Below are 26,306 nucleotides of genomic sequence, written 5' to 3' on the forward strand. Positions count from 1 at the left end.
TAAATTGCTAATTATATTTCTTCGTAATCAACTAACGAACATGTTTTCACTACATTTGAGTATTTTACTAGAAACCCTGTTATTATTAAACTACTTGTCAGCACTAGGGAGAGGATCTCAATGGTAGTGTTTTTCACATTTCACATGCTTTATGTTACATTTTCTTTACATTGCAAAATATATCATGGTATTTATTTGAAGTTCTATGTGTTATCCTAATTTTACTAGGTGAGTAGTCTGCCATAAGCTGTTTGTGCCAGTCATTTAGTAAATGCTTTTTTGACACAAAGTTTTTTAGATTATCTAGTGGATATGTGCATATTATATTGCATTTACAAGCTAAACATATGGTATTAATAAAGAGAGATGGCTCTGACAATTTCATTTTCTCAATGATGGGACTTTTTTGACTAAGGGCTGAAGATGCCAAGGTAGCCATTCTGTAATCTAGCAAACATGTGCACAGATGTACTTGAATACATGGTCATCAACACATGTCTGTAAACTTACATAAGCATAGTGTGAATCACCCTTGGAACTATCCCTCAAAAGTCTGATCCAAATCTATTTAAATCTATAGATTCCCACTGATTTTGTTATGTTGTGGATGAAGTCCAGAAGAGATGACTACAGATGTTTCTTTGCAGAAGGCAGTTTATCAACTTCTTGGAGATCTGATTAAATCCTCTCATGGCAAAACTTCCACTGACTTTATTGAATTCAGGATTTTCCTTGTGTATGTTTAGATAATCAGCTTTGTGTGCTCTTTAATGACCAAGAAGCACTGCTGATAAATCTGGAAATTCCATCATGAATAATTGATCTTCAGCTGCTTAAAGTATCTCCGCAAGTGCACTGCAACTGATATTCTTACACAAGATTGAGATGTTCTAGGGAATGTACACTCATTTGTCATTCAGACATCTATTTTATCCTGCTGGGATTCACAGACCAATTGCTTCTTTGCCTTTTCACATGCAAAGCCAATTAATGGCAGTGCTGGTGCCACAAAAAATTCCATGATAGTTAGCGTGCTTGCTTAAAGAAGGAGAAATCTTGGCTCAAATCCTCCTCTGCCCTGTGTGGCCTGAACTTGCATCTTCCATGTCCTAGGAAGCTGCCTGGCCTCCTGTGAATGGGGATGATAGATGATTAAAGCTGTCCTAATTTTTATCAGATGTTTACATATTCACTGAAGGACTTATGGGAACGTAGGTCTTCCTTTTCATACCTTGAATGCCCCAGAAGCACAAAACTGAAGATTTATTTAGACATTAGGTCATTTCTTCTCCATTTGCTTTATTTCTCCCCACCCCAAAATAATTATGAGCTATTCCAGGGAGACCTCAGAAAGAGAGGTTTCTGGGACTTTTCTCACTCTAGCTTAGCAGTCTTAGCACTCCTCCAGGAGATGTGTTTTAAGTGCTCTTGACAGAGGATAGCTCCAGAATAAGCAGCTAATGTCACTGCCAGATTGAACAAATTCAGGTACCTGCAAGGAACGGTCTGTGGCTGAAATCAGGCTGTCACTGAAGTCAGTAAGAAATGAGAAGAAATCACGTTTTCTTTCATAATTAAAACAGGCACACAAATTGAGAAGGAGGAACTTCAAGCTAATACTGTTTTGTTTTCTAACTCTTCTGCACCTACTTACTAATTCACTCTTTTTTGTAATTTTTTAGGACTAGCCCTTAAGGGTTTTCTTTTCTGTTCTGTTAATTTTATCAGCTGGCTTATTTTTAAAATACATAATCTTATTTCCTTTCCTGCAGGTCTTGTTGCCACCGTATGATGATCCCATGAACGGAGCTGCGAAAGAACCACCACCACCTTATGTGTCAGCATAAGTGAGAGCATGTTGTGTACCTAGGGAGGATAGCTTTACTCTTCAGATATTGGAGCAATAGTTTGATAATTTCACTTCCAGGTTATAACCTCAATGGGTTATACATTGCTGTTTTGCTGACATATTGAAACCTAAATTGTATTATTCAAATTCTGTAGATAGTTTTAATAATTTGTTGCAACTACAGTAGAGTTTCAGGAACTAGTGAACTAGTTTCAGAACTACTCTGGGTAGCTCTAAATTTTCAGTAGACACTTAAAAGCTTTTTCCACCATGTCTGACATGCAGTGCTAGAGAACATAGAACTTTGCATATTCAATCAGGTTCAGAGTGTAACTTTATTTTTTTTTTAATTTGTAAAGCTTCCAAAGCATTACAGATGTGTTTCTCAAATACCCACTTTCACCTTCAGAACACAGACGAAGTCCAAAAAAGTGACATTCCACTTCATTCCTGTTCTGCAAGAATTGATTAAATTAGTAAGCTGAAGGATGATGATTGAGAAGAAGGAATCTTATGTGTTGCTCTCATCAACCTGGCTAATGGGAAACAAATTTAATTGGGAAAAATAAGTATAGGAAATGAGAATAGACAAAGCACTCTGTGATGTGTAACAAGCCAGAACCTGTGGTCTACACAGACTCACTTTGTCCCAGCCTGCAACCATTCCAATGCTCAAAAAACTCCCAGTTCTTACCAACTTCTGGTAATTTTCTTTTCCTGCCTACACACCTTTTTCCTCCCCACTAACTTCACAAATAGTATTTTAAGGTCACAAAATCCCTGCTTTTAAAGTCCCATGGTTAGGTGACAGAGCTGTGTGTTTCACACTCAATATGCAAATGTTTTGCCACTGGAATGTGCCTGTAAATATTGCAGTGTTCTGCTGAGTGTGAACTAAATTATGCAGATTCTAAGATAAATGTTCCCAACCTATGGGAAACTTATGCATGTAACTTCACTGAACATTAGTCGGTATGTTTTCATGTTTCTCATCTACATCAATGTGGGGATTTTAGATCCTTTTATGACTGAACTGGTTGTGCTGAGAATCCTTCTCATGGGACTCATCCATCCATGAATGCTTGTGTGAGGTATTTATTTCTTCCCCAGATAAGTGCCTCCTGCACATGTAACTTTTTGTCATTGATGAAGGTTCTACTTTTAACTGAAAAGGAACAGGAAAAGGGAATATAATGTGTGTCTCTACCTCTCATTTCCCCGTGTGTTGTCTCCTCTGAATTTGGGGTGATAGAGCAGGCTGAAGCCAGATTGATGCCATTGCACACTGTCCCAGCTAAAGGGCAGTGCAGAGCTGAGCCACAGTTTGGAGGGGCACCAGAAGATACCAAGGTGCTGTCTCTCCTGTGACTGGGCTGCCATGTGAGTCCCACACTCTTCCTAAGGAGAACACCTGTTCTCACCCCCAGTGCATTAACTCCATTCTGCAGCTGAAGAAGAGTGGAGCTTTCCCTGCCTTTTTCTGGAAAAGAGCTTTCCAGGGGAACACAGGACCAACAACTTCCTTGTATGGAGGTTGCCACTGTGACCTGTCCTTGCAGGGGCCAGAGAAGGAAGAGCTAGACTCTTCATGCCTGTCTCTTCCACACTCTTGGGAACAGGCAGGTCTCTGCTTGTTGGAATTTTACTTTGAGGTTCATCTACTCTGAGGTCAAACAATGAACAGCAATGCTTTTGACTGATCCAATTTGAAGTCCATCCATGACCTCTGTCACAGTCCTACTCCTTCCTTCAGAATAACTCCATGTATTATTTTCTCATTACAGTTATCTTCAGGAATTAATATGAATTTGGGGTTTGGGCTGGCTGGCTGGGCTTCTGAGCTTCATTTTCTTTCATTCTTGTCAGATTTGTGAAAGAATTTAAACAGTCATCTGTTTGAGAAAAGCTGGTTGTAAATACATCGCATCTGTGTATACAAACTTCTCTACAATAAAAGGGTGTTTCCTCATGACTATGGAGAACATTTTTGCTGGTCTTCTGAGCACAAACATACACAAATTCCTGTTCGATCAATCTGAGTTGGGAGGATTTTCCCTGCAAATGACATAAACAACACTTTTTCAGTCCATTCACCAGTCCGTTCACCTGCTTTCCCTGCATAAATGGAAGCTAGAACATTAAGTTCTGTAATTTATTATACAATAAAACCAAGAGATAATTCAAGCTTTTAGTTCATTGTCCAGAACTGCAGGCACTTTTCCAGGTCTGATGAAGTGTGTGATACAGAACAGGGCTATACTGAGCTGCATCAAAATCTTGGGCTTCTTTTTTCTCCACACCATTATAGGGATAATGTGCTAATTCACATTAAATTTCACTGGACTTCACCTTCCCTTACTATGGAATCAAGACTTCTTCACGCACACTCACGTGCATAAGTGTGAGTGCATGTGTCCTGTCAGTACTCCTGATACCTTCTGGATTTTGTCCAGTTTGAGTTAAAGAGGGCAGGAAGGTTATGGCATCAAAACCATGGCATTCCTGCTCATACTGTAAATAGACATCTGGGTGGGAGGGAGCAGATAATGTAATATAAGCTCAGCTCTGCTGACGTATCAGAGGATCCACGTGGGAGACAAGTTCTCCGCTCCCAAAGATAGAGCAGATCCTTTGGATTACATAAAGAGACATGAACTCCAGCTGAAGGTTTTCTATCCTCAGTTGTTTAATGCATTCTCCATCTCTTTGTCTAATCCTAGGCAATTCACACCACAGCTTTCCTAAAATTCTTTTTCAGTAGTCAGTCATCTGTGACACAGAAACCCATTAAAAACCTGGCTTCTTAAGTTTTGGTGTTTTGGGAACTATTTGCTCCTAACAGTACTTTTTTTTCACTATTCTGTGAATTTTTTCCTTTCTCACAGATATTATGAGCATGTGCTTACTCAAATTCTATCCTGTTTTCTTATCTTAAACTCTGACATAGCAGTTTATTATTATTAATTTCTAGTAACTTAAGAGTGGAAAGAAAATGTTTTCAAGGTACATTGACATGGAACATCATAAATACGGGGCCAAAACCAGCAAACAGGAATCTAAACCTTGGTAGTACCAGAAATATAAGTAGATGTTTTGCTGAAAAATTGTATTTTTCTTTTAAAAATATAAGGCACTGCAGGCTTCAGAAAGCCTACACATGCTAAGGCATAAATCCCATTTCCCTTTGCTTGATCTTATTCCTGACGGAACAACGCAGCTTGTTTGTTGTGCACTCATCCATGCATCCTACTGCAGAAAGCAAAGAGGATTTTGTAGTGGTGAACAAACCATCAGTGTGGCACTTATAAGTACATCCAGTTTTCTAAAGCAATTATTAATGACCATTATTTTAGGTGATAACCTGTCTCTACTTCTTTGGGAAAACCTCCAGTTTGTAAAAAAAATCCAGACTTGATATGTAACCAAAAGCCATATCAGATCAACTTATGGCCAGAGAAAAGCTTGGCAAGGAAGGAGGGGGAATGATAACTAGTCTGAAAGATATTCCAAATTCTGTGCTTTCAAAATAGTGTGTTCCTCACCACTACCCTCTTGGCCAAAATACAGCAACTAGGAACACTGTGGACAGTTTAAACAATTTTTTGGCTAATATCACCAGGTCTACACACTGATGCTTGGAATATGCGAGATGGAAGACGTGGTTACTGGTAAGGGCAGAATGAAGAACAGCAACAGGGAAAGAGTACAGGAAGGAAAGGTTCTTTTATGTCCTTTAAACAGCACAGAGACACAATTTTTGTTGCACTGACAGGCTTCACTGCTACAAAACAGGTTGACTGATGTGCTCTTTCTCTTCTGCTACAGTCAGGAGGAAATACAACTGTCCTGTAAACGTCAGCACTGCTTCAGATTTTTAGCACTGGAGTGGGTGATACCTTGGTCTTAATTGGTGTAATGAGAAGAAATGGACAGATTTATTTTTCTAAACCTAAAGGAATATTGGTTAAATTCCTAGACTGTCTAGTTTGTCAAACTCCAAGCTGCTTCTCTGGAGCTAAATTACATCCTTGGAGGCAGCTCTCCTTAGAGGTTCTCTCTGTAGAAGCAGCTTCTTAGATATTCCTTACCTAGAGGCTGCTCTGCTTAGAGGCTGCTTCTCTGAAGCCAAGTTACAGCCTTCCCATTTTTATGTCTGTATTATGTGCAAACCATGCAGCCAGGTACCATAAAAAAAATAAATTTCTTGCTGAATTTCAGTGCCTGTGGCTATGGAGATGTTCCAACACTATCTCAGTTCACAGCTCTGAGAAACCCAAAACAGCAGCCACAGTTATCTGAAGGGAGGTTTGGCTCTGATAAATCAGGATTAGAGTTCTTTCAGGGAAGGACTCTGGTATTTGTAAATGATGTCTCCACACCCATGGATTTGACCCAAAATGGTTCTGCAACGTGGCCAGTTTTTCAACTGAATAGCTCAGCAGGGTGTGGAAGCCAGATCTGTGACCCTCTGCCTGCAGCCTGTGTCTACCTCCAGCAGAATAAGATACCAAAGCAACAGGAAAGAAAACCCTCATTGTCACCCAGCCAGAAGATTCAAAGTTTGGTTTAAAGCAAAAAGGCAGTTCTACAACTATGTCCTAAACAATGAGCTACACCAGTAGTTTATTTTAATGAAGAATTGATGTGAAATTTAATGCAGTAACTTACTTTTTTCTTTCCGATTATTCAAACCCTTCGAACCAGAGGGTTTTCAGAAAGTCGTGAGGGATTTGTCCTATGTAGCCAGAGCTGGACTTACCTAATTGGTCTCAGTAGAAGACACTGGGTAACTTGGAAGACTGACCGCTGACTGAACAGCAAGGAGATGAATCAGGCGTGCAGCAGGGCTGGCTACTTGGCTTACAGGAGAAGCTTGCTAGTCAGCAGAGACAGAAGAGCTGTGAAGCTGCTCTGAGAGACAGAGCTGCAGCACAGTGGACTCTGCAGTCACTTCAGAGGGCTTGTGTTTGCTCTTTGAGATCAACATGACCAGCAATAACAGGGATGAGGCAAACACAGCTTTTTAGCCTAGAACCTGGGCTCCGTTACAGCCCTCATTACAGTGCTGCATCCTGCTAAATAAGTCCTATTGAACAAGTTTCTGGTTTTGCATAAACTTTGCCCAAGTATCCAAATACTTCTGTTTTTTTGAGGGTTTGAGTGACTTTTTTTGGTTTTGGCTTGTTGTTTTTTGGGTTTTTTTGGGGGGTTTTTTAGATTCTTTCTACTCCATCATCAGGAACTTTGGGGGATTAATCACCCTTATTTTTGAAACTATTTCCTCATTCCAAGTGCCCATTTCAGGTCCTTTCAAGACAGCAGAGGCAAGGGTGTAATTAGAGACAGAGGCCCAACATTGGTAGGCTTTTATAATCAAATCCTCTAAGCACACTCAGTGTCAGGATGAGCAAGGTGGTCTAAAAATACAGGTATCATCCTAATAAGACAGATATGTTCTGCTTTACAGGTGGTTCTCTCTGGGCCAGAGGCAAGCACGAACAGGCATCCTGTCTCTTACGGACAAAAACTTGCTGGACAGACAATTACTTTTATATTTATATTTTGTGGATCACCAGAACATCAATTTAAGGTGGCTAGATACATCACAAATTGGTGGGACACTCAAGGAGACTGATACTATTTATATGAATGTGGTTGATCTTGGCAATATCACATGCACTCACCTGAGGGCAGCAAGGGCAATAAAAGTAAAGGAACAAATTGAGAGCTTAGTTACTAATCTTTATCTGCCGCAAGTTCATTAATTCTCCCATCAAACAATTAGAAAATTGGAATAAGTTTCATTTCCTTCATTGCATTACAGCTGAGGATGAAATTAGCTTTATCAGTTGCACAGGGCAGCTTAAATTTCCTGCTATTGTGTGATCCTGCTTCTTTGCTTCTCATAAAGAAAAAGCAACTAAAGAAGTCAAAAATGTTTTTAATTAACCAGATTAGTTGGTTGTTGTTTTTTTTCCATTTAAAAATATTGATATTTCTTCTTTTTTAATGCAAATATTATCCTTTTAAATATAGATATTTAGTAAAGGTATTGATGGCCACATTTTCATTTTATATTTTATATTTTGTTTGTGGTTTTCATCTTGTGAATTCGCAGCCAAAAAAGAGCTGAAAGCACAACACAATACATCACTATCTTTTGGTTGCTTTTTCCTCTTTTTTCAAAGTTCTGACAAGGTACTTTAGAAAAAATAAAGTAGGACCAAGCAACATAGCTTTTGGTTCCTTAACTGCCCTTGTGCAGCTATGCAGCTGCAACATTTGGTTGTGGGCTACATTTAGCCCCAGAGCTGCCCTATTTGTGGCCCTCATCCTAGAGGCAGCTTGGGCAGCACAGTCCCAGTTGAGCTGGGACCCCTTCATTTTACATGAGCAGCCTGAGGATGACCTACAAAAAGGGCTGCCTGAGGAAAGGAGGGAGGGGAATGTTTAAGGAAGAATGGCTTTTACTGAGGGGTTGTGAGACCAGATAGAGTCACAAGCTGGGAGAGTTTCCAGGTATGATCCCTGATCATGTCTGTGATGTCTACATACACCCAACATTGCATGTTTTTTCTGGACACTTCCTAGTTTCTCACTAGCATTCCTGCATTACACTTATCACAGATAACACTGTAGATAATTGATTCTTCTTTGCCTTTGAGGTTTAACTCAGCTACAAACCACCACAGTTACTACAGGTCTTCTTTGGCACCTCATACTTCTTTTACCACACTTCTGTTCTGATGCCTTTTTCAGTGAAATACCATCTTACATTTGGATGGATTTTCCAGGTATTTGGGAGGCTTGAGGACATTTTTCGAACATTACTAGGAACACATTAAAGTCTTTAAGACAGTCTATATCCACAATATCTGCTACTATACGTTGCATACCGGGAGCATGTTTTCTTTTGGCTATGGTGTACCTATGATACTTACCCCCAGTTAGGTCTGACTCATGAACCATCTTGAGGAGATAACAGGAGGCACCAAAGCCTGCACTAAACTTAGATGTGAGGGAGATTACTCATGATCTTCAAGTTACGCATGTGTTCAGGGGTTTCAGTGGTTTCTTAAAAAAACATCACCTATAAAAATTTTGCCTCCTGAAAGCTTGTCTCTATGACCCCTAGATTTGTGGCAATGGCCCTGGAAAAACATGGTACTTCGTGAAGTGCATAGAAAATATAGCTGTGAATTCCCTTTGTTGCCATTTTTTTTCAGTGCCCCCTATGATAAATTTTCTGTAATACTTAATGTATAAAATTTTTAATTCAGTAACTCTCCAAAAGCTGTTTTTAGAGTACCACCCCATAGGGGGCCATAAGTTAGAGGAGCTGAACACCATCCTTCGGGATTTTTTTTTAGGTCACTTCCTACCTAAATCTTTCCATAATTCTGTCATTTAGTGCATTGCTCAGAAAACGGAGAAGTGGCTCCTAGAGTCATGTGCAGGACAGTTCAAGGTGTAGATGTGGCTTGGCTGCTGCTAACAGCTAACAGCTGTTTGCAGAGAGGCTTGGAGCGAGCACAGGGTGACCAGCACAAGGACTAGCAGAGAGCCAGGCAGACCTGCTGCCCTTTCTTGGCTCCCAAGGTCTTCTGGCAGCAAGGACCAGACTTCTTGACTTATGGGCAACGTTTAATCAACACCAAACTAGTTCTTAATAGCCACAGTTACACAGAATCACAGACTGGTTTATGTTGAGAGGAACCTTAAAGATCATCTAGTTCCAACCTCCTGCCATAGGCATGGACACCCTTCCACTAAACCAGGTTGCTTCAAGCCTCATTCAACCTGCTGCTGAACACTTCCAGGGATGTGGTTCTTTGTATTAATATACATTGCCATAATAGCCTTTTAACAGAACATATTTCAGCTGGGTTGATCAGAGGCAGGCAAGTTTCACTAATCATGTTTTTTTGTATTAACTATAAAAAACCACGGATCCGTGTATGTATTTAGAAGGGCTGCTGTGAGACAGTCTGCTTCCTTTTGAAAGTGGTAATATCATCAACTAATTTCATTAAAGATGAAATCAGGGTAAATCTCAAGTCAGCAGCCATAGCAATGACAAGATCAGGCAGACAGGTATTTCTGCTGCAAATGATACCACAAAAGCACCCAAGGATTTGGCTGGATTGGCTGCCATTTGGTTGCTTGGCATCTGAAACACCAAAATTTAAATACTGATGTAATTTTATTTTTATAATCTTTGATCTACATAGTTCTATACAAACACCTTCAGGTCAAGAGCCAGACTGCCTAAATTCTGCCAGAGTTGCAGTTCAAGTGAAATGTAGGTGCCTACTTTGAGCACAACATAGACATTACCTAAGATGCATAAAGAACCTTGTTGTTTCACTTACGATCCAGACATGAGTAAAAATTCAAACACAACACTATGTTTAGAATGTTTTTCATTGTGCAAGGCATGATCTAGAGCTTGCAGCTTGCATGCTTTCTGGGTCTTGTTGTAAGATCACCTCCTGGTGTATCTGATCTCGTTTTTTTCCGAAGAGCTGAGTAAACAACCATTGTCTGGGATTCTGAAGGAATGAAGGGTTGAATTTAAGCATGGCATGGCTTAAATTACCTAGGGAAATGCTGAAAATGCAATTTTATTGTCCAGATGTTGAAAGTTACAGCCTGTGAATACACTCGGCAGAGTGGCAATCCCAGGACAATTTTTCAGCTAGTTAAGTGCTGTCTGCAGATGAGGTCAGTAGGTATTTTATCAAGTCTAGTCTCTGATGATACCATATATCAAATTTTTTCACCAATAAACATTGTCCAGTCTGGACAGTAACCATAACTTACCACACAATTCTCCTGAAGACAATGAAGAAAGGCTGTAATGTATATGACAAATACTTGCTTTTCGGGTACCAGCTGCAAGAGCCCTCATTTTAAGGAATCAAATAATGTTTCCAGGAGAATTTAAGTAGGAAAAACCTTGGCAATTGCAACATCTAGACTTTAATAACCAAAACTTTTGCCTTTTGCCCAATTTTCTGCGCCACTGCAGGAGACTTTAGCTGCTATCCACACAACTTGGAAGATGGAAGCCTGCAGTGGTAGTGAGAGACAGCAAAGCACAAAGGGCTGAACTGAGGCTGTATATTGTCTGGCCGTGCACTCCAGTGAGCTATTTGCCTTTGTCAGATGCCTCAGAACTAAGAAGTCATTCTTAGAATTAAGTACAGAGCCAGCCAAGATCCTAATCCTCAAACATCTGAAACTAAAACACAAGAAAATCAACACAGAAGTGTGAGAGAAAAGTAAATGCATGCTCTTTACCAATTCATAGTCCTTCACAGACTGATCCATTTCAGTTCCTTGGGTTTTACAATGAAGTTCACAAACCAAGAACAGCACTATGCAACTCATCCATCAGAAGTCCATCACTAACACTCAAGTGCTTGATTCCTTTTTACCACAAGTGAGAAAGGAGCACTTTGTCATTACATGTGTGTTTGAATCTTTACTGAATTTGCTTTCAAGCAGCAACATTTTCCTGGAATTATGGAAAGCTATCAGCTGAACAGAAAGGATCCGTGTAAGAAAACAGCGAGGCTTAAAAAAAAAAAAATATCTCCTAATTTCTTTTTAGAAGCCATATAATATACTGTATACAAAATTAGAATCACGTAAGTGTAATTGGACAGATGATCAAAACAGCAAAGAAATGTTAAGCACACGCTTGAAGTAGAAAGGGCTTGTGGGCATAGTGAAAAGATAATGTTTCTTGGGGTGTGTGATGAGATACAGCATATTATCTATCAACTTATTCAGGAAAACAGATTAGATATAGCTGGGAACCCTATATCCTTATCTTTTATGTAACTGATTTTAAGTTAAACAATGGAGAATCAAAGTAATTGACAGCTACCAACTGACTGTAACATATTTGCTTTACATGACAGTAGTTTTAACCAGATCAGACATCTAAGCCAATGAAAAAAAAAAAATAAAATTAACAATTTCCCTGTCTTTATTTAGGAAGAACAGCAGAGAAAGAAAAGATTGATCCAGTTTTACTTTCAAGCTATTTTAGAATTCTGCAAATCTCACTGTAAGTAGAAGGAGCTTGTTTTGTATGTTCTGTGAGGTATCAAGTACCTGTTGATCTGGCACTTCACAAGCCAGCTGAGGCAGCTTCACTTCAGTGAGCAATGCACTCAGGAAAGAGCATCTCTTCTAATTACGTAATTAAGTATGGCACTTCTATTGATAGACTACAATTTACATATGCTTTGGAAACTCTGCTTGAATAATTGCAGTGCAGCATGGCTTCAAAATCTTATGAGTTAATATTACATGTACATTATAACACTTCCAACCATAAGGCTGCCAGATACAAACTTTGGAATTATCTCAAAATATGGTTTGATTTCTCTATAGACTAATAAAGACACTTAAAAGTACAACAGCTTTATGATCTTGTTCATGAGCATTTCAGATCTTGCTTGTCAATATATAAAAAGCTGAAGTCTTCCACTGACAAAAGTTGCAGATTCTTCATTGCACTAAAAATCATTTTTATGTATTTATTTCAATTTTTTTTTACTAAGGTCTAAATATGTTCTTATTTGCAATATAAACTAACAAAACTTTTATTTAGGCCTTTGAGAAACCTGTCTTGCTTCAGCTTGTCTACCCACTGCTAAAACTTGGCAATCTATACATATTTTATTAGTCAAACCAGACAAAGGCAGGATAATAAGCAAGAGCACCAGCAACTACAAGCAAGGGAGACCTGAACCTGAAACACATTCATGTCAAGGGGAACAGACAATTTCCATCTCAAGTGATAGCACAGGTATCACACCAAATTTTCTTAACAGTTGGATTGAGTGAGAAATAGTGCCAATGGAAAGCAATATCTTACAGCAACCTCAGAGAATCACAGAATATTAGGGATTGGAAGGGACCTCTGAAGATCATTGAGTCCAAAGCCCCTGCCAGAGCAGGACCAAAAAAACCCCCCACAACTAGGGCAGATCACTCAGAAAGGCATCCAGAAAGGTCTTGAAAGTCTCTAGAGGAGACTCCACAACCTCTCTGTGCAGCCTGTTCCAGTGCTCTGTCACCCTCTCAGTAAAGAAGATTTTCCCTCATGTTGAGGTGGGACTTACTGTGTTCCAGTCTGAATCCATTGCCAAACTTGATTTGTACAAATGCCATCTCAGCTTTTATTCTGATCCAAGTAGTGCTAAACACTTAAGAACAAATGTAATTAAAATGTTGCAAAACACTAGCAAGTGAAAAATGTAGGATTAGTTTCCCAGCATTAGGTTGTGCTCATCTAACCTGCTTTTTTTTGAGGCAAAGGAAAGGCAGTAGATCTAATCTGTCTACACTTCAGAAAATCATTGCCACTGGGGAAATTACTAATTGAAATAGGAACTATGAGAAGGACTGTGAGCTAAGCATGGATTTAGCCCATGGCAACAGGTGAATGGGATGAGGGAGTATTCAAAGGGGAAACATAGAGAAAAAGTTATTAAAAATTACAAAAAGATCTGGTTGGTAATCTTCTTTAACATTTAACTTTTTTATTCATTAAATTGGCAGGCAAAAGTGGAAGTTTTCTGATAAAACACAGGAGAATGAATAGCCACTGTGAATGTTAAGGAGAAGGAGGATCTCATTTGGAAAGAACTCAATGATCTTAAGAATGGAAGAACTAGAAGACAGATTAAATACCACAGTATATAATGAAAAATCATGTACAGGTGCAGCTGCATGAACAAACTGAACACGAAGATGACCATCAACCATCAGTGGTAATGCAGCCACTTAAAATTAAAATGAAATCCTAGATCCCATCAGGCAAAGTATTTTCAATAAATAGAAATTTTCTGGTGAGAGTTTGTATGGTGTATCAGGTTCAGTTCTGCTGCCTGCAGCCACAGGAATCAGCTCAGCTCTGTATTTTCAGTGAGAACTTGCTTGTTGAGTGAAGCAAGAGTGAAGGCTGAAAGAGGAAATAAATGACTGTTGTCACTACATAACCCAGCTAGGCAAGCCTTGGACAAGAGTAAGAGCTGTTTAGTTTGAAAGACAATGTTGGTACTAGAAAACAACTATAACATGGCCGTAAATACATTTAGGCTGGAAATTAGTAGGAAGTATCTAACTACCAAGAAGGTTTGAAATAGTCCTCTCAACAGCAGGAAGAAAACAATTCACTGTTGCTTTTACTAAAGCACCTGCTCTTAAGGTGGAATGTGCTTTCTGAAATGTGGATTTTACATTATGTGGTTGCCTGTGGTAATTCAAAAGCAGCCTGCATCACTGGGAATTTTTCCAGAATTAGAACTATCCTTCCAGACACTGAGAGAAGCCAGGAAAGGAAAGAGGAGACTCAGAAAGCTTCAGGTATCCAGTTAGCAATCTTCAAGTACCCTAATAGTTGCCAGCAGATCAAAGCATGTCTTAATAGAAGCCTCTGGCTTTTTCTAACATAACATATCCTGACTTTGCTCTAGCCATCTCCTCAGATTTTTGACAGGCTGAACAATGTCTCTCCCAAACAGAGAAGTCACAAAGTGGGAGTGGAGGACAGAAGCTCATCATCTGAGGAAGGACAAGTGGCAAAGAGACTCTATAATGTCAGGAACACACAGAACTTCTGGTACAGTATTAAATAGTGAAGTTGATTAATCAAGTCAAATAAAAATATCCTCCCCCCCCCCATCTTCTAAAGTGTGTCTTAGAAGAAGTGTGCCTTATCATGCTGACTCGCTGCCGTCGTGCCCCTCCCTCCCATCTCCAGCTGGGATGCCTTCTCTGTGTTCCACCTGCCAACAGCAGCAGGCTGCACAGCCTCTGGAAGAGCTAGGGTTGGGATTTCTTAGGTGTAAGTTGGAGCTGAAGCCACCAAGCCCAGCCTCTGGGCACTCACTTAATCTTCTCACCACTCTTTCTCTCCTGCCTTTCGTCTTCTGTTGACAACTCAGCAGGTGCCTCAAGCCACAGCACAGGGAAGTATTCAGGGGTATATATTCTGAATTGTGAGATGATGGAGCATTGACTGGGAGCGTGGCTGGGGCCTCGTCCTATGCTACACTACAGAAGAGGGCACAGGATCGGCGAACTGTTCTGCGCTTGGCTGTCATGTCAATCAATGTTCATCTGTCTTTTTAATTTTTCCCTTTCCTCTAGCTAAAGGAGAGGTTCAGGAGCCTGTTCTCAGAATGAAAGGTGGGGTAAATCCAGCCCCTTTCAGTCTGAAATTTGCTCATCACATACATTCCCCTTTTTAAGCATCAGATTTTGTACATTTGTCTCACAGACAATTAGTTACGCTTTACAAAACTTAACAAAATTAGTCCTGCTGATTTCCAAAATTAGCTCACCATACCAGCAGCTCTGGGAGGTACAAATCTCTCTGGGACCCCGCTGGCACCTGTCACTCTGGAATTGGCATGGCTTGGAGATCTTTTTCCTTTCCTGTTGGACATGACAGTGAGTCCAGCTCACCTCTGCCGTCTGGAATGGCTTTCACTATTGCTTTTCTCCAGGGAACAGAAATTGCAATTGCTTTGGAACAAAGCAGGAATTGTATTTATTTTTTTTTTTCGTAGTGTGTAATAAAACCTTAAGCGTTGATAAAAACTCCACGCTCAGCTTTCCCCCCTCCCCCCAGAGTACTGGCTGCGCTGCTGCCGTGACAGCCGAGAAACGACGGCCCCTTCTACCCGGCCCGTTTCTGTCAGGCCTCCCTCCCCGCGTTCCCCGACGGGGCTCCCACAGGCCTGCCGCGGTGCCACCACCCACCCACCCGCACGCTTCACCGCGGGCTGTGTGCCTCGGCCCGGAGGCCCCCCACGCGGGGAACGGGATTTCCATTCCCCGACGTTTCCCTTGGTCGGCTTCCCTGGAAGAGAGCGCGGCCGGGGGAAGGAGGCTGCCGGCTCGGCGCTGAGCTGCCGGGTCAAAATCACCGCGCTCTCTTTCAGCGGGGACCCCACGGCCTTCTCCCGCGGGGAAGAGCACGGTCCCGGGGCTGCGGGAGCTGCCCTCCCCGCCCTCTCGCCGCGCAGGGCCAGGGCTGGTAAGGAGGAGCGGGCGGCGGGGCCGAGGGACGCGCGGGCGCGGGGCAGGCAGGAGCCTGGAGGGGCCGCAGGGAGCGGGGCCGCTCGCCCGCGACCCTGACGGGGCCAACGGGACGGAGCGGGTCTTGCCTTCCTGGCGGGGCAGGCGGGAAGGCGCGGGACCGACGGCCTGGGTGCCGCCGATGGCGCTTCTTCCCTGGCGGCGGGCGGGCGGGAGCGGGAGGACAGCCCGCCTCCCTGCCGCGGGACAGGCGGGAAGGAGCGGGGCCGCGTCTCTCGCGCGGGACAGGAGCGGGGCCGCAGCCCGCGTCCCGCCCGGGGCAGGCGGGAAGGAGCGCAAGCGCTCCGTCCCGGAGGGAGAGAGGGGCCCCGGCAGCCCCGGCTGCCTCCCGGGGACGCGCGGGGAAGAGCCGGCGGTGCGGGCAGGGAGGCCGGTGTCTCCCGAGCGGGACCCGCGCCTTTCCTTCCCCTCCGTGCTGCCGAGCCGGGCTGCGGGGACGGGGCTGGCGGGCGGCGTCAGCTCCCGCAGCCCTGCCGGGGGGCGGGGGGAGGCGGCGCTCCCTCCCGCGCTCCCTCCGGCCGCCGCCACTGCCCGCCGAGCCGAGCCGAGCCGAGCCGAGCCGAGCGGAGCGGAGCGGAGCGGCCCCGCCAGCCCCTCAGGTAAGCCCGGCTCTGCCCAGCCCTGCCCCGCCCCGCCCCGCCTCTCCCGCCCGCCGCCTCCCGCGCCGCCCGGCGGGGCTCAGCATCGCTGACACCCCCGGGGCACGGCACAGCCTGGGGTCACCCCCGCCCCGGGGCCCCGGCGCGGCCGAGGGACGGTCCTTCCTCACGGCGGCGGTGCCCCGGGCGCCCCTGCGGGTGAGGGGCCGGGCAGGGAGGGCCGGGCGGCCGGCGGGGGCTGCGGCGCGGGCGGCAGGGCCCGGCGGGACGCGGGAGGCCGAGGCGAGGGGCCGCGGCGGGGTCCGGGCTTGGGTCAGATGTTCGCTGGGTCCTGCTGGGGTGGTTGGCTACTGGTGCTTCAGCCGCGGGAGAAACACGTCTCTTTCTTTTTCTGCACGGGTCTGAGCAAAGTTCCCCTGTGCCCTCTTCCCTCTTGCATGCTTCAGTAACTCGTTTAACAGCGTTACGTGCTGTAAGGGGAAACCCCACTGGATCTTACGAGCAATCTAGGACTGGAAACATTTGTTAGTGAGTAGCCTGCAGGTGCCTTCACCAGCTGCCAGCAGGACGTGTGGTGGGTACAGCCCCGAAAGGAAGGTTTAGATGAGACTTTAGAAGAAACTTCTTCACTGAAAGGGCAATTAAGCACTGGAATAGGCTGCCCAGGGAGGTGGTTGAATCACCGTCCCTGGAGGAGTTTAAAAGATTTATGGATGTGGTGCTGAGGAACATGGTTTAAGCACTGGACTTGACAGAGTTAGGTTAATGGTTGGTAGAGTTAGGTTACGGCTGGACTCTGTGATGTGGAGGAATTTTTAATACAGCAGGGCCATGATTTTGAGAGCCTGGGAGGGCTTGACAATCCTTGCTGTAGCAGTAGTATGAAGTTAGCCATTGTTCTTGTTTGCAACGTGTTTGCAACAAGGGTTGTCTTTAGCCTTGGGAAACTGAGGAAATGTATCGTTTCCAAGGATGTACAGATGGATGTGAAAACTGCAGAATGTAACTAAATAGTGCTTGTTATGCATAAAGGCATAACATAATGCATAAAGTCATAACCGATAGCAAAACAAAGCCTGCTGCGTGGACAGTAACTTAGAGTATCTAAGTAGCAACCGAACTAACAATAAAGGAGAACGATATGTAAGATCATATTGATTGTCGTGTCGTTACTCGGCCCTGCTCCTGCTGGACTCATCGCAACACTATGATCTTAAAAGTCTTTTCCAGTCAGAATGCTTCTGTGATTCTGTACCTCTGCACTGGAGCGGCCACCTCTGGCGGGTGGCCGGGAAGCACCTGGGCTTCCCAAGAGGAGAGCATTTGCTGGATGTGCAAGGAGCAGGGCACAGTTTGCTGCATGTAACATACCATAGAAACCCAACCTAGATGGTGCTCCTTCATCTCAAGGTTGTTGTGGCATATTTAATGACCACATATTGCTGTTTCAGAAGACAGTATTTTCCATGTCAGACTGGCAGCTGTCTCTGCTTAACTGTGAGTTCGTGCTGGGAGGGAAGAGTGCAATCTACTCATTTATTAATAGTTCCTAAATTATTGGGTTTTCTTTTGAGACCATCACTCAAGGGTGGATGACCCTGACTGAGATCAGCAAAGGTAACATGCTGTGTTACATGCTATAACTGTGCTATTGTCATGCAGCTGACTACTTCAGAAGAAATTTTCCTACTAAACCCTACTATTAATTATCCTTAAGAATTTAATGACATACACATATGACTTTTTCACAAAATCTGCAAAATAATTTTTGCATTATACATTTTTCATTTAGATGTGTCAGCTTTAAGCACTGAATTTTAAAAATATTTCCTCATGAACTGTGTATCATGATGATTGTAACTAGATCCATCAAATTTTGTTTATTTTATATCTTCGGAAAATGTAGCATCCAGTCATACCAGGCTGCAGCTAAGACCCAAAATCCTACACTCAATATTCACACCTAATTACTTTACATGAATCTTTCCATTGACTTCACTGGGATATCTCACAAACAAACAAACACACACTCTAGTGCTTATGAGCCGGGACCCTGGGATCCAGCTGCAACAGCAAAAGATGTTGTAGTAAGCTAATAAGATTTAAATACTCTCCCCTGACTTACAGACCACCTCCATGGGAGGGTAAAACATGAAGCACTGCTATGCAATTATAATCTGGACATCATTAACAAGGTTCTTTTATACAGCATACTTGTTAGATCATGTTTTCATTGTGAGCGAGGAGTATTTGGAATGGAGTGGTTTTAATCCCCAAGTTACTGTTTTACACTGGTGCTGGTACTGGGATCTGTTTGGGTTTGCAAACAAGTTTCAGAACTACTGTATTTTTTTAATTTATTTTTTTTTAAGTACTTTCTGTTTGCAATTAACAGTCTGTTATGGTTTGTGACTGTACTTCACAGAGACAAAACTAAGCAGCCCGCACATATATTATATGTCATATAATATATGCTTTTATATAAATACCTAGTCTTTATGGTAAAAGTGAAGTTTCTCAGTTTTCCCATGCTAGTCTTCTGGGAACTTTGTGGAAACTCTGATGTCTAGATCAGATTCGGAACCAGAAAGTGCAAATGAATCTTCCGCAAAAGAACAAGATAATGAAAAGGTCTATTGTCCAAGTGGCAACTGAAGAAAATCATGGCATGGAGACTGATGCTGTCATAAAATAAGAATTCCCACTGCTAAAGCTTGCTGTCTGACCACTGGAAACTATGCAGAGTAAACCATACTATGGGTGCACTGTTCTACAGCATCACCGTGTACTTCTTTGTGGTGCGTTTCTGAAACTACTGAAATGGTCGTCGGCTTCAGCTCTGAGCAGGGTTTGGACCTGATGATCTACAGAGGTCCTTTCTGACCTAAACTATTCTGTGACTCTATGGTTAGTAGTTATTAGTTTTACAACAGTGATACCAGGAAGTCTTTATGGGGTTTAGATGACTTAAACATAATTATTAAATCCCTTAATGGTCTTTATTTCATTAGACATGTAGAAAATTAAATTACATGTGTAGTACATTTACCGTAAGACCTTTAGATAACTAAGTCCATTGTATAAAAGTCCTACCATGGTATTTACACCTCAAAATAAAATTTAGTGCTGATCTTTGATTTTTCTGATACATTTATGTTTTAGTGTGTGTACTCAAGATGTTTGTGACCTTAGCTGACCTCTGTCCTTGAATAGACAAGCTGCTCTTCCCCTATTTCAGTGCTCTTCTGATGGCTTCCAGAACATGGTTGTCTTCCCATATCCTGTAGCACCCTCAGCTACACTCTGCAAACAGGTACTTATGGGTGCCTGTCTTGGGTTTGTGGGAATATTTGGCTGACTACCAAATGTCATTTACTTCCCTTCTAGGAAGTTCTAGGAACTGCTTTATAATGCATTTTGTGTCTTTCCTGTACTGATTCAAAATCTAAGTTTAGTCCACTGTCACATTTGATTTTATTAGTCCAGGATATAACTCAGCTGTTGCCTTTTGTAGCAGCAGTCAGAAGATTTCTCTACTGATGGAGTTTCCTTCAGCTGCAGCCCAATTGCTGTACAAGGCAGGGAGATCTCTCAGTACAAAGAGAACTGGAATATCCTTTTAGCTGCCAAAGTATGTATACGTGTTGAGCAAGGAGGACCATATGAAAGCATAGGAAACAAAGCTGGAAGACTTAGTGAATCTGTGGTTGTCGTCCTGTCCCCAGCACTATGCAGACATGTCTGGAACAGGCAAATTGCCACCACTTGCTAGGATTGTGCCCTTCTGTGGACACAAAACAACGTGTGGCCACAAAACTTCCTGTCAGGAAGCTTCATGAACCTATGCAAAGAATTTGTCCCAGTCTTCTTGTGCTGGAGTACACGATTTCTGGCCCTAAACCCGCTCTAGATTTGGGTTACTCTTTATGTCTGGGCACTCAATATTTTAGACTGATAAAAGGCTGTTAGCCTTTGAGTTATCTTGTCTCAGAATACACCTGAATTACTCATTGATTTTACATAACGACTTTCCCAGATTAATCTAATAATACTGGCAGTATGAATGGCAAAAGTCAGCCTCTTAAAAGGAGTTAAAGAATGTGTTAACAAGGGAGTACCAACCACTCTGCTGCTTTGCAGGACTTGTGGTGATGGTGGGTCGGTTCATGTGCACATGGTACTTGCTGTTGGGGTTGAGGAGCAGATGAGGAATTCACAAACTCAGAGCAAGAGCAACCTGGGTTCTTCTTCATGATTTAACCATATCAGTGAGATGCAGTTAACAACCATGATTTAGGAGGGTTATACCTGTCCCGTGCTGCTGAGCTTAGTGAAGCCCTTCTTGTGCAGGAACGAGTTGCAGAAAATCCAATTCATCATGTGACGGAGTGCGATGACAGCTGAATGCTCCTTTTTAAGGAGGAAGGCAAAATGGTGCTTTTTGCTGATGTGATAAATATCACCCTCCTCATTGTGACCCACTGCCCCCACAGAACACCTGCATAGGTAGGGACAGAGATCTTGTGATGTTTGACTCTGTGAGGGCTCTATAGCTATTTTTGAGAAGTGGAAAATGACTGTGTTGGCAGCTGGTCTAGAAAGATGCAGGCAATTATTAATACTCTTATGTCCCAATACCCATGCCACACACAGTGATTTTAATGAGTCATGGGGCTAATAATATATGTGCTGACTTGTGGATAGTGAAGTACCTTGAAACATGTTCTGACTCAGTTAACAGGGCTTTACAGTGCTTGGAGTCCTTATTTATGTTTAATTTCAGAGGTGATGGGATTGAGAATCAGGTATTTTGTGGCTTTCATGTAATTAGAGTACATTGGTTTTCCAAGCAACTCACTGTGCTTACTAACTTGGGGACACAAACTCTGGTTTTATTGACTTACATAGATGGCTTGCAGTTCCTTTAACTTCAGTGAAAGCTTTTGATTTGATTGCAGTTTCCTGTTATATTAAAAATGGGTAGATAATGAGAGCTGAAAGAACTTCAGGATGTTTTCTCTTGTATGCACTTAAATTCTTTGTAACTTAAAATCCCTGAAGTTAGATCTGCTGGTAGCGTAATGAAAGTAAATGACTGTCTCTTTTAACTATCAAACAAGGAAAGCAGAAAGCAGCCTCTGTAGCTGCTGCCTCTGGTTATTTTTTGTCTCCCCTTTCCTTCCCATCTATGATGAGAAATTATTTAGCATTCAAGAGAGGGGATATTATCTGCTAAAGGTGTTGATGTCCCAGGTAACTGCTGACAATTCTCTTTCTGTGCATTGTGCCAGTTTTGGTGGCAGCTGGAGAAGGTGGAGAGGTAGGGCTTTGTGGAGTTCGTGTTTCTGATTTAGCCTTTGAAGGGAACTTGTACTGCAAGATGAGGATGGAGACCACCCCGAGGAGCAGGAGACATAAGCTGAAACATTACTGCCCTAGTTTTCCAGTTTCTTTTTCAGCATGTTCTGTCCAGCAAAGGCAAGTACTTTTTTAAGATACCTGACAGAAAAAAAGATGGCCCTCCAGACCAGTGGAAGGGTTTTCCCTTATTCTGTTATTCTGTTATTCTTTTATTCTGTTGCATGGGTATATGGCCAAGCAAGCACAGATAAAGTTGATAGGAAAACTATTTATACAGTGGAATATCTAGCTTTTGCCTAGCAGCCAGTTAGGGAGCCTGAAAGAAACAAGAGAGCCTGCCTATGTATTTTCCACCTTCTGGAAAAATCTCCTCCTCCTTCTTCAAGTCAGCTGCAGATATTGCAAGCAGCCCTTACCAGTTTGTACTTCTGTGAGCAGCAGTTGCTTGTTCTCTGTTAGGAGCTTCTTCATGTGTCCAGCAGAGCAGTGGGCTGCACTCACTGCTCCGTGGTTGCTGTAAAAGCCCTGCATAGAAACATCTTCTTCCTCTCTCTGTAAGTAGAAGAACAGAGCAGTGGAAGCTGGTGCATCTAGTGCTCAGCCTGGTTGAGCTCCATGGATTGCTACACCTCCTCTTGGTTTGTTTTGGTTTTGAGATGTTTGGCCAAGTTTGGTGACTTGGTCTTGTGTCTGCCCACAGGAGTTGGCTCCTGATGGTACAACGCTGAATAATACTGCTGCAACGGATGAAACTGAAGTGCTTGAAACACATTTTCATATTTTCCAGATGGCTGCAAAAATATGTATTTGTAAGTTGGGTACTTTGGGAATGTGTTCTCAGCTGGTAGAGCAAGGGTTAGCCAGCAATATAAACCTACAAAAGGTTGTGCCAGCAGCCTGGCTTAGCCTGATGGGAAAATGAGGTGTTAAATACCAGATGTGGTGCAATAAAACCCAGCCAGCTTCTGGAGTTACTGTGGTTTGAGCCAAACATGACAACAAAGAACCAGGACACAGCCACGTGGCTGCTCACTCACCCCCTGCCCCTCACACACACACACACTCTGGGATGGGGAGGACGAAGACCAACTCGTTCGTTGAGACAAAGGACAAGGAGGGTTCACTCACTGATCAAGGCCATGAGCAAAACAGACTCAACTTGGGGAAAAATAATTTCACACTAATCAGATGCCCACAGGACAAACACAACACACAGAGCAGGACTTACACACATTATCCCCACCCCTCCCTTCTTCCTGGGCCCAAATCACTTTGTTCCTGGTTTCTCTCCCTCCTTCCCCCCAGCGGCACAGGGGGACAGGGGATGGGGTTTAGAGTCACGTCACAGGCTGGTGGTTCCTGCTGCGCCTTCCTCCTCAGGAAGAAGGATTCCTTACAGTCCTTCCCTGCTTCCCCATGGGATCCTTCCCATGGGAGAGAGTCCTCCACGAACCTCTCCTTCATGAGTCCTTCCCACCAAGTCCAGAGCTGCTCCAGCTTGGGCTTCCCACAGAGTCACGGGCTGCTTCGGGAGCAGTCACCTCCCTGCCACGGAGTCTCCACAGCTGCATAAGCGGGAGCAGTCACCTCCCTGCCACGAGTTCTCCACAGCTGCATAAGCCAAGTTCACTGGCAGCAAATCCAAGTTGACCCCTCCTGGTGCCTTCAGGGAATGTTCTTCCATGACTGCACAGGGGCAGCCTGCCATTTTACCATAGGTTGCAGGAAACTTCTGCTTGGGCACCTTCTTCCCCTTCTTCCTCACCAACCATGGGCACTACTCTGCCTCTCCATCTCAGCTCCTTTTTCAACTGCTTGTTCTGCTCAGGTGTTAGATCAGTTCTTCTGTGTGTTAATAACAGAGGCACATCCATTGTCTCTCTAATGGCTTCTTGGCTGGTTTTGGAGCTGGGGGAGCTTCTCAGCTTCTTACCAGAGACATCTCTGGGACCCCTCCCCCACTACCAAAAAAACCAGCCAAACCAAACCAGCACAAGAGTGAAGACAGGGGACCTAGAAGAAGATTCAGAGAATAAACAGAGAAGCGTGGGAGGACTGTATGAGAAGCCATGCAATCACAATACAGACTGGTCATGTAAAAAGGCAAGCAGCAGTGGACACAAGTATGTACCTGGAACTAGAGCAAAGGACAGAAGTCTAGACTGTCATCACCTCAGGAAAGCAGCACAGAAGCTTTCAATGTGGATGAAAGGGTGGCAAGGAGCTTGGATCAGTGGCATGTGTTATCACATACACAGCCTTTGGCTTTGGGAACTTGCTTTTTTTCTCACTGAAAATGGATGCAACTTCAGTTTAACTTCTAATTTAGATTATCTTATATGTAAAAATTTTTAAGATGAGGCAATTAAAGCTCTCTGTTAAGCATTGTTTTCTTTTGAAACAGGATTTTAAACCACTGTTTGTTTGTTGATAATATATCTTTTTTAAAATGAGAATTAGATTTTTTTTTAGTGGAACTGTAAGTTCTGGTTATCAGGCTGGTAAAGATACTGAAATCTAAGTATCTAAGGTTTCTGAATCAATATTAAATGCTATTGAACACCAGTAGTTACGTTAAGTTTGAATAAATAGATCCCCAGAAAACTAAGCATTGTTACTCAGTGCTTCTATTTCTTTAGTACCTACCACCTTACTTTTCAAAGAGACTAGTAAAATCATACAAAAATGAAAATATTCTGCTTTAATATGCTTTAATACGTGTCAGAATTCAGTGGCTGTTAATGAATGCTTATGTAGCTGATAATATGATATTTACATGCCATGTAAACATTTCCTAACATAATTCAAAGACAAAATGGCATAAGTTGCTTAGGGACAGCTGTGAGCCTAGTGAATTTGAAATTGCTACCAAATATTGAAGATTGCTACAAAGGTATAAAGTATGTTAAGTGCTGGAATTTAAGAGGGCTTATTTTGGGATACTTTGCAGAGCTGGTAGGACTGTCCCGAGTCACCCCTTTATATTGGTTTTCTTTGGCATTACAGTCTTGGTGGATGGTTCAGTGAAGGTGCTCTGCCACAGGTGAAGTGGCTTTGGCCCAGTCTCCACAGCTGTTTAGGATGGGTAGGATGGAGAGGTGAGTTAAGCCACTGATAACTAGGTAACAGCCAGATAGCCCTTCTGAATAGGCTTTGTGCAGCTTGTTCTAGTGTGAGGTGTCCCTGCTCATAGCAGGGAGGTTGGAACCTTATGATCCTTAAGGTTCCTTCCAACCTGAACCAGTCTGTGATTCCAACAAGCTGCTCATGTCTGGTTCGTGTGACAGCCTTGCAAATAAGAAATCTTTCTCTACGCTCCTCAGCTCTCTGAGCACAGCTTCTATGTTTCTAAACAGCGGTGGTAGAACTGGCTTGAGGTTCATTTGCCTTGTGTACTGAAGGAACAGACCAGAGAGAGAGAGGAGGCTCCCTTATAGAGTCCTGTGTTTTGTTTGCTGTGTCCTGAGAAGTGAGGAGACAACCTGGGAGAAGCTTTCATTGTTCATCTACAGCAGTAACAACTGTTGCCTCCAGCAAAATTTTGTCCCATTTTCTGTAGTGCGTGCTGTTTCAGTGTCCATCTGTTTCTGACTAGCACACTGGAAATACTCTACCAGTGATACTATTCAGGTGTACATGCTGCTAGGGCTCCAAAACCAGAATTTTTTGAGGCCACTGTTAGAAGTGCCAACTATTCACAACTATTCACTCTTTCCTAGTTTGAACATCATTAAATCATGTTTTGCCTGTGACTGAATAACATTAAACATTTAAGCAAGGCTGGTAATTTTGAGTGCAAAGGCTCAGTTAATTTTTCTCTCTGGCGTATACATCAGAACACTGTGTTTGCATTTGCGGGATGCTGAGTAGGATACACAGAAGGAAAAGCAGATGATAGGAAAATAGATCAATGTGTAATGGCTGTGTGGAACAGACTGAAGGATAATGTACAGAATCTCTTTATTTACCTCATGGTGGGGAGAAAAAAAATCAATTCTCTTTCTGAACTGGGGTGTTTAGTTGCCTTCTGTTACAGATCTGTGGCTCTATGCACTTATTAGGTTTAGGACACTATTTTTTTTTTCTTTTCCAACGTCTTAGTTACTTAACAAAAAATTGCTGATAAAATTTGCATTGCTTGTAAAGCTTCCACTCAGATTCAGTTTTTATCCATTCTCTGGTGCATCTAGGGGAATTAGTGACTAAGCTTCATCACCAGTTCTGAGGCTGAATTTAGCTCCAGTGAGATGCTCTGTTCACAGTCCACAGCGGTGAAGTTTTGGCAGAAGGTAGAAGGATTTGCCATCTGAGGAAGCCCACCAACAGGAGATATGGCCAGAAGATGATCACATAGCATGTCAGTCTTAGCT

At 42.9% G+C, this 26,306-nt stretch overlaps 2 protein-coding genes across 9 annotated transcripts in view; both read left to right on the forward strand.

Annotated features, from left to right (window-relative positions):
- LAPTM4B (lysosomal protein transmembrane 4 beta) overlaps positions 1 to 3,821 on the forward strand; it is a 58,631-nt gene extending 54,810 nt beyond the window's left edge. Inside the window, exon 7 of the mRNA XM_051612368.1 lies at positions 1,773 to 3,821. Coding sequence (XP_051468328.1) covers positions 1,773 to 1,847 — 75 coding nt within the window. The 3' untranslated portion in view covers positions 1,848 to 3,821. The remainder of the gene's footprint in view (positions 1 to 1,772) is intronic.
- A 12,703-nt stretch (positions 3,822 to 16,524) lies between these two features.
- MATN2 (matrilin 2) overlaps positions 16,525 to 26,306 on the forward strand; it is a 72,748-nt gene continuing 62,966 nt past the window's right edge. For all 8 annotated transcript variants that reach the window (XM_051610152.1, XM_051610153.1, XM_051610156.1 and 5 more), the window contains exon 1: positions 16,525 to 16,575. The gene's annotated coding sequence lies outside the window, so the exon portion shown is untranslated. The remainder of the gene's footprint in view (positions 16,576 to 26,306) is intronic.

This window comes from Apus apus, chromosome 2, assembly GCF_020740795.1.
Source record: "Apus apus isolate bApuApu2 chromosome 2, bApuApu2.pri.cur, whole genome shotgun sequence".
In the NCBI taxonomy this organism is placed as follows: domain Eukaryota; kingdom Metazoa; phylum Chordata; class Aves; order Apodiformes; family Apodidae; genus Apus; species Apus apus.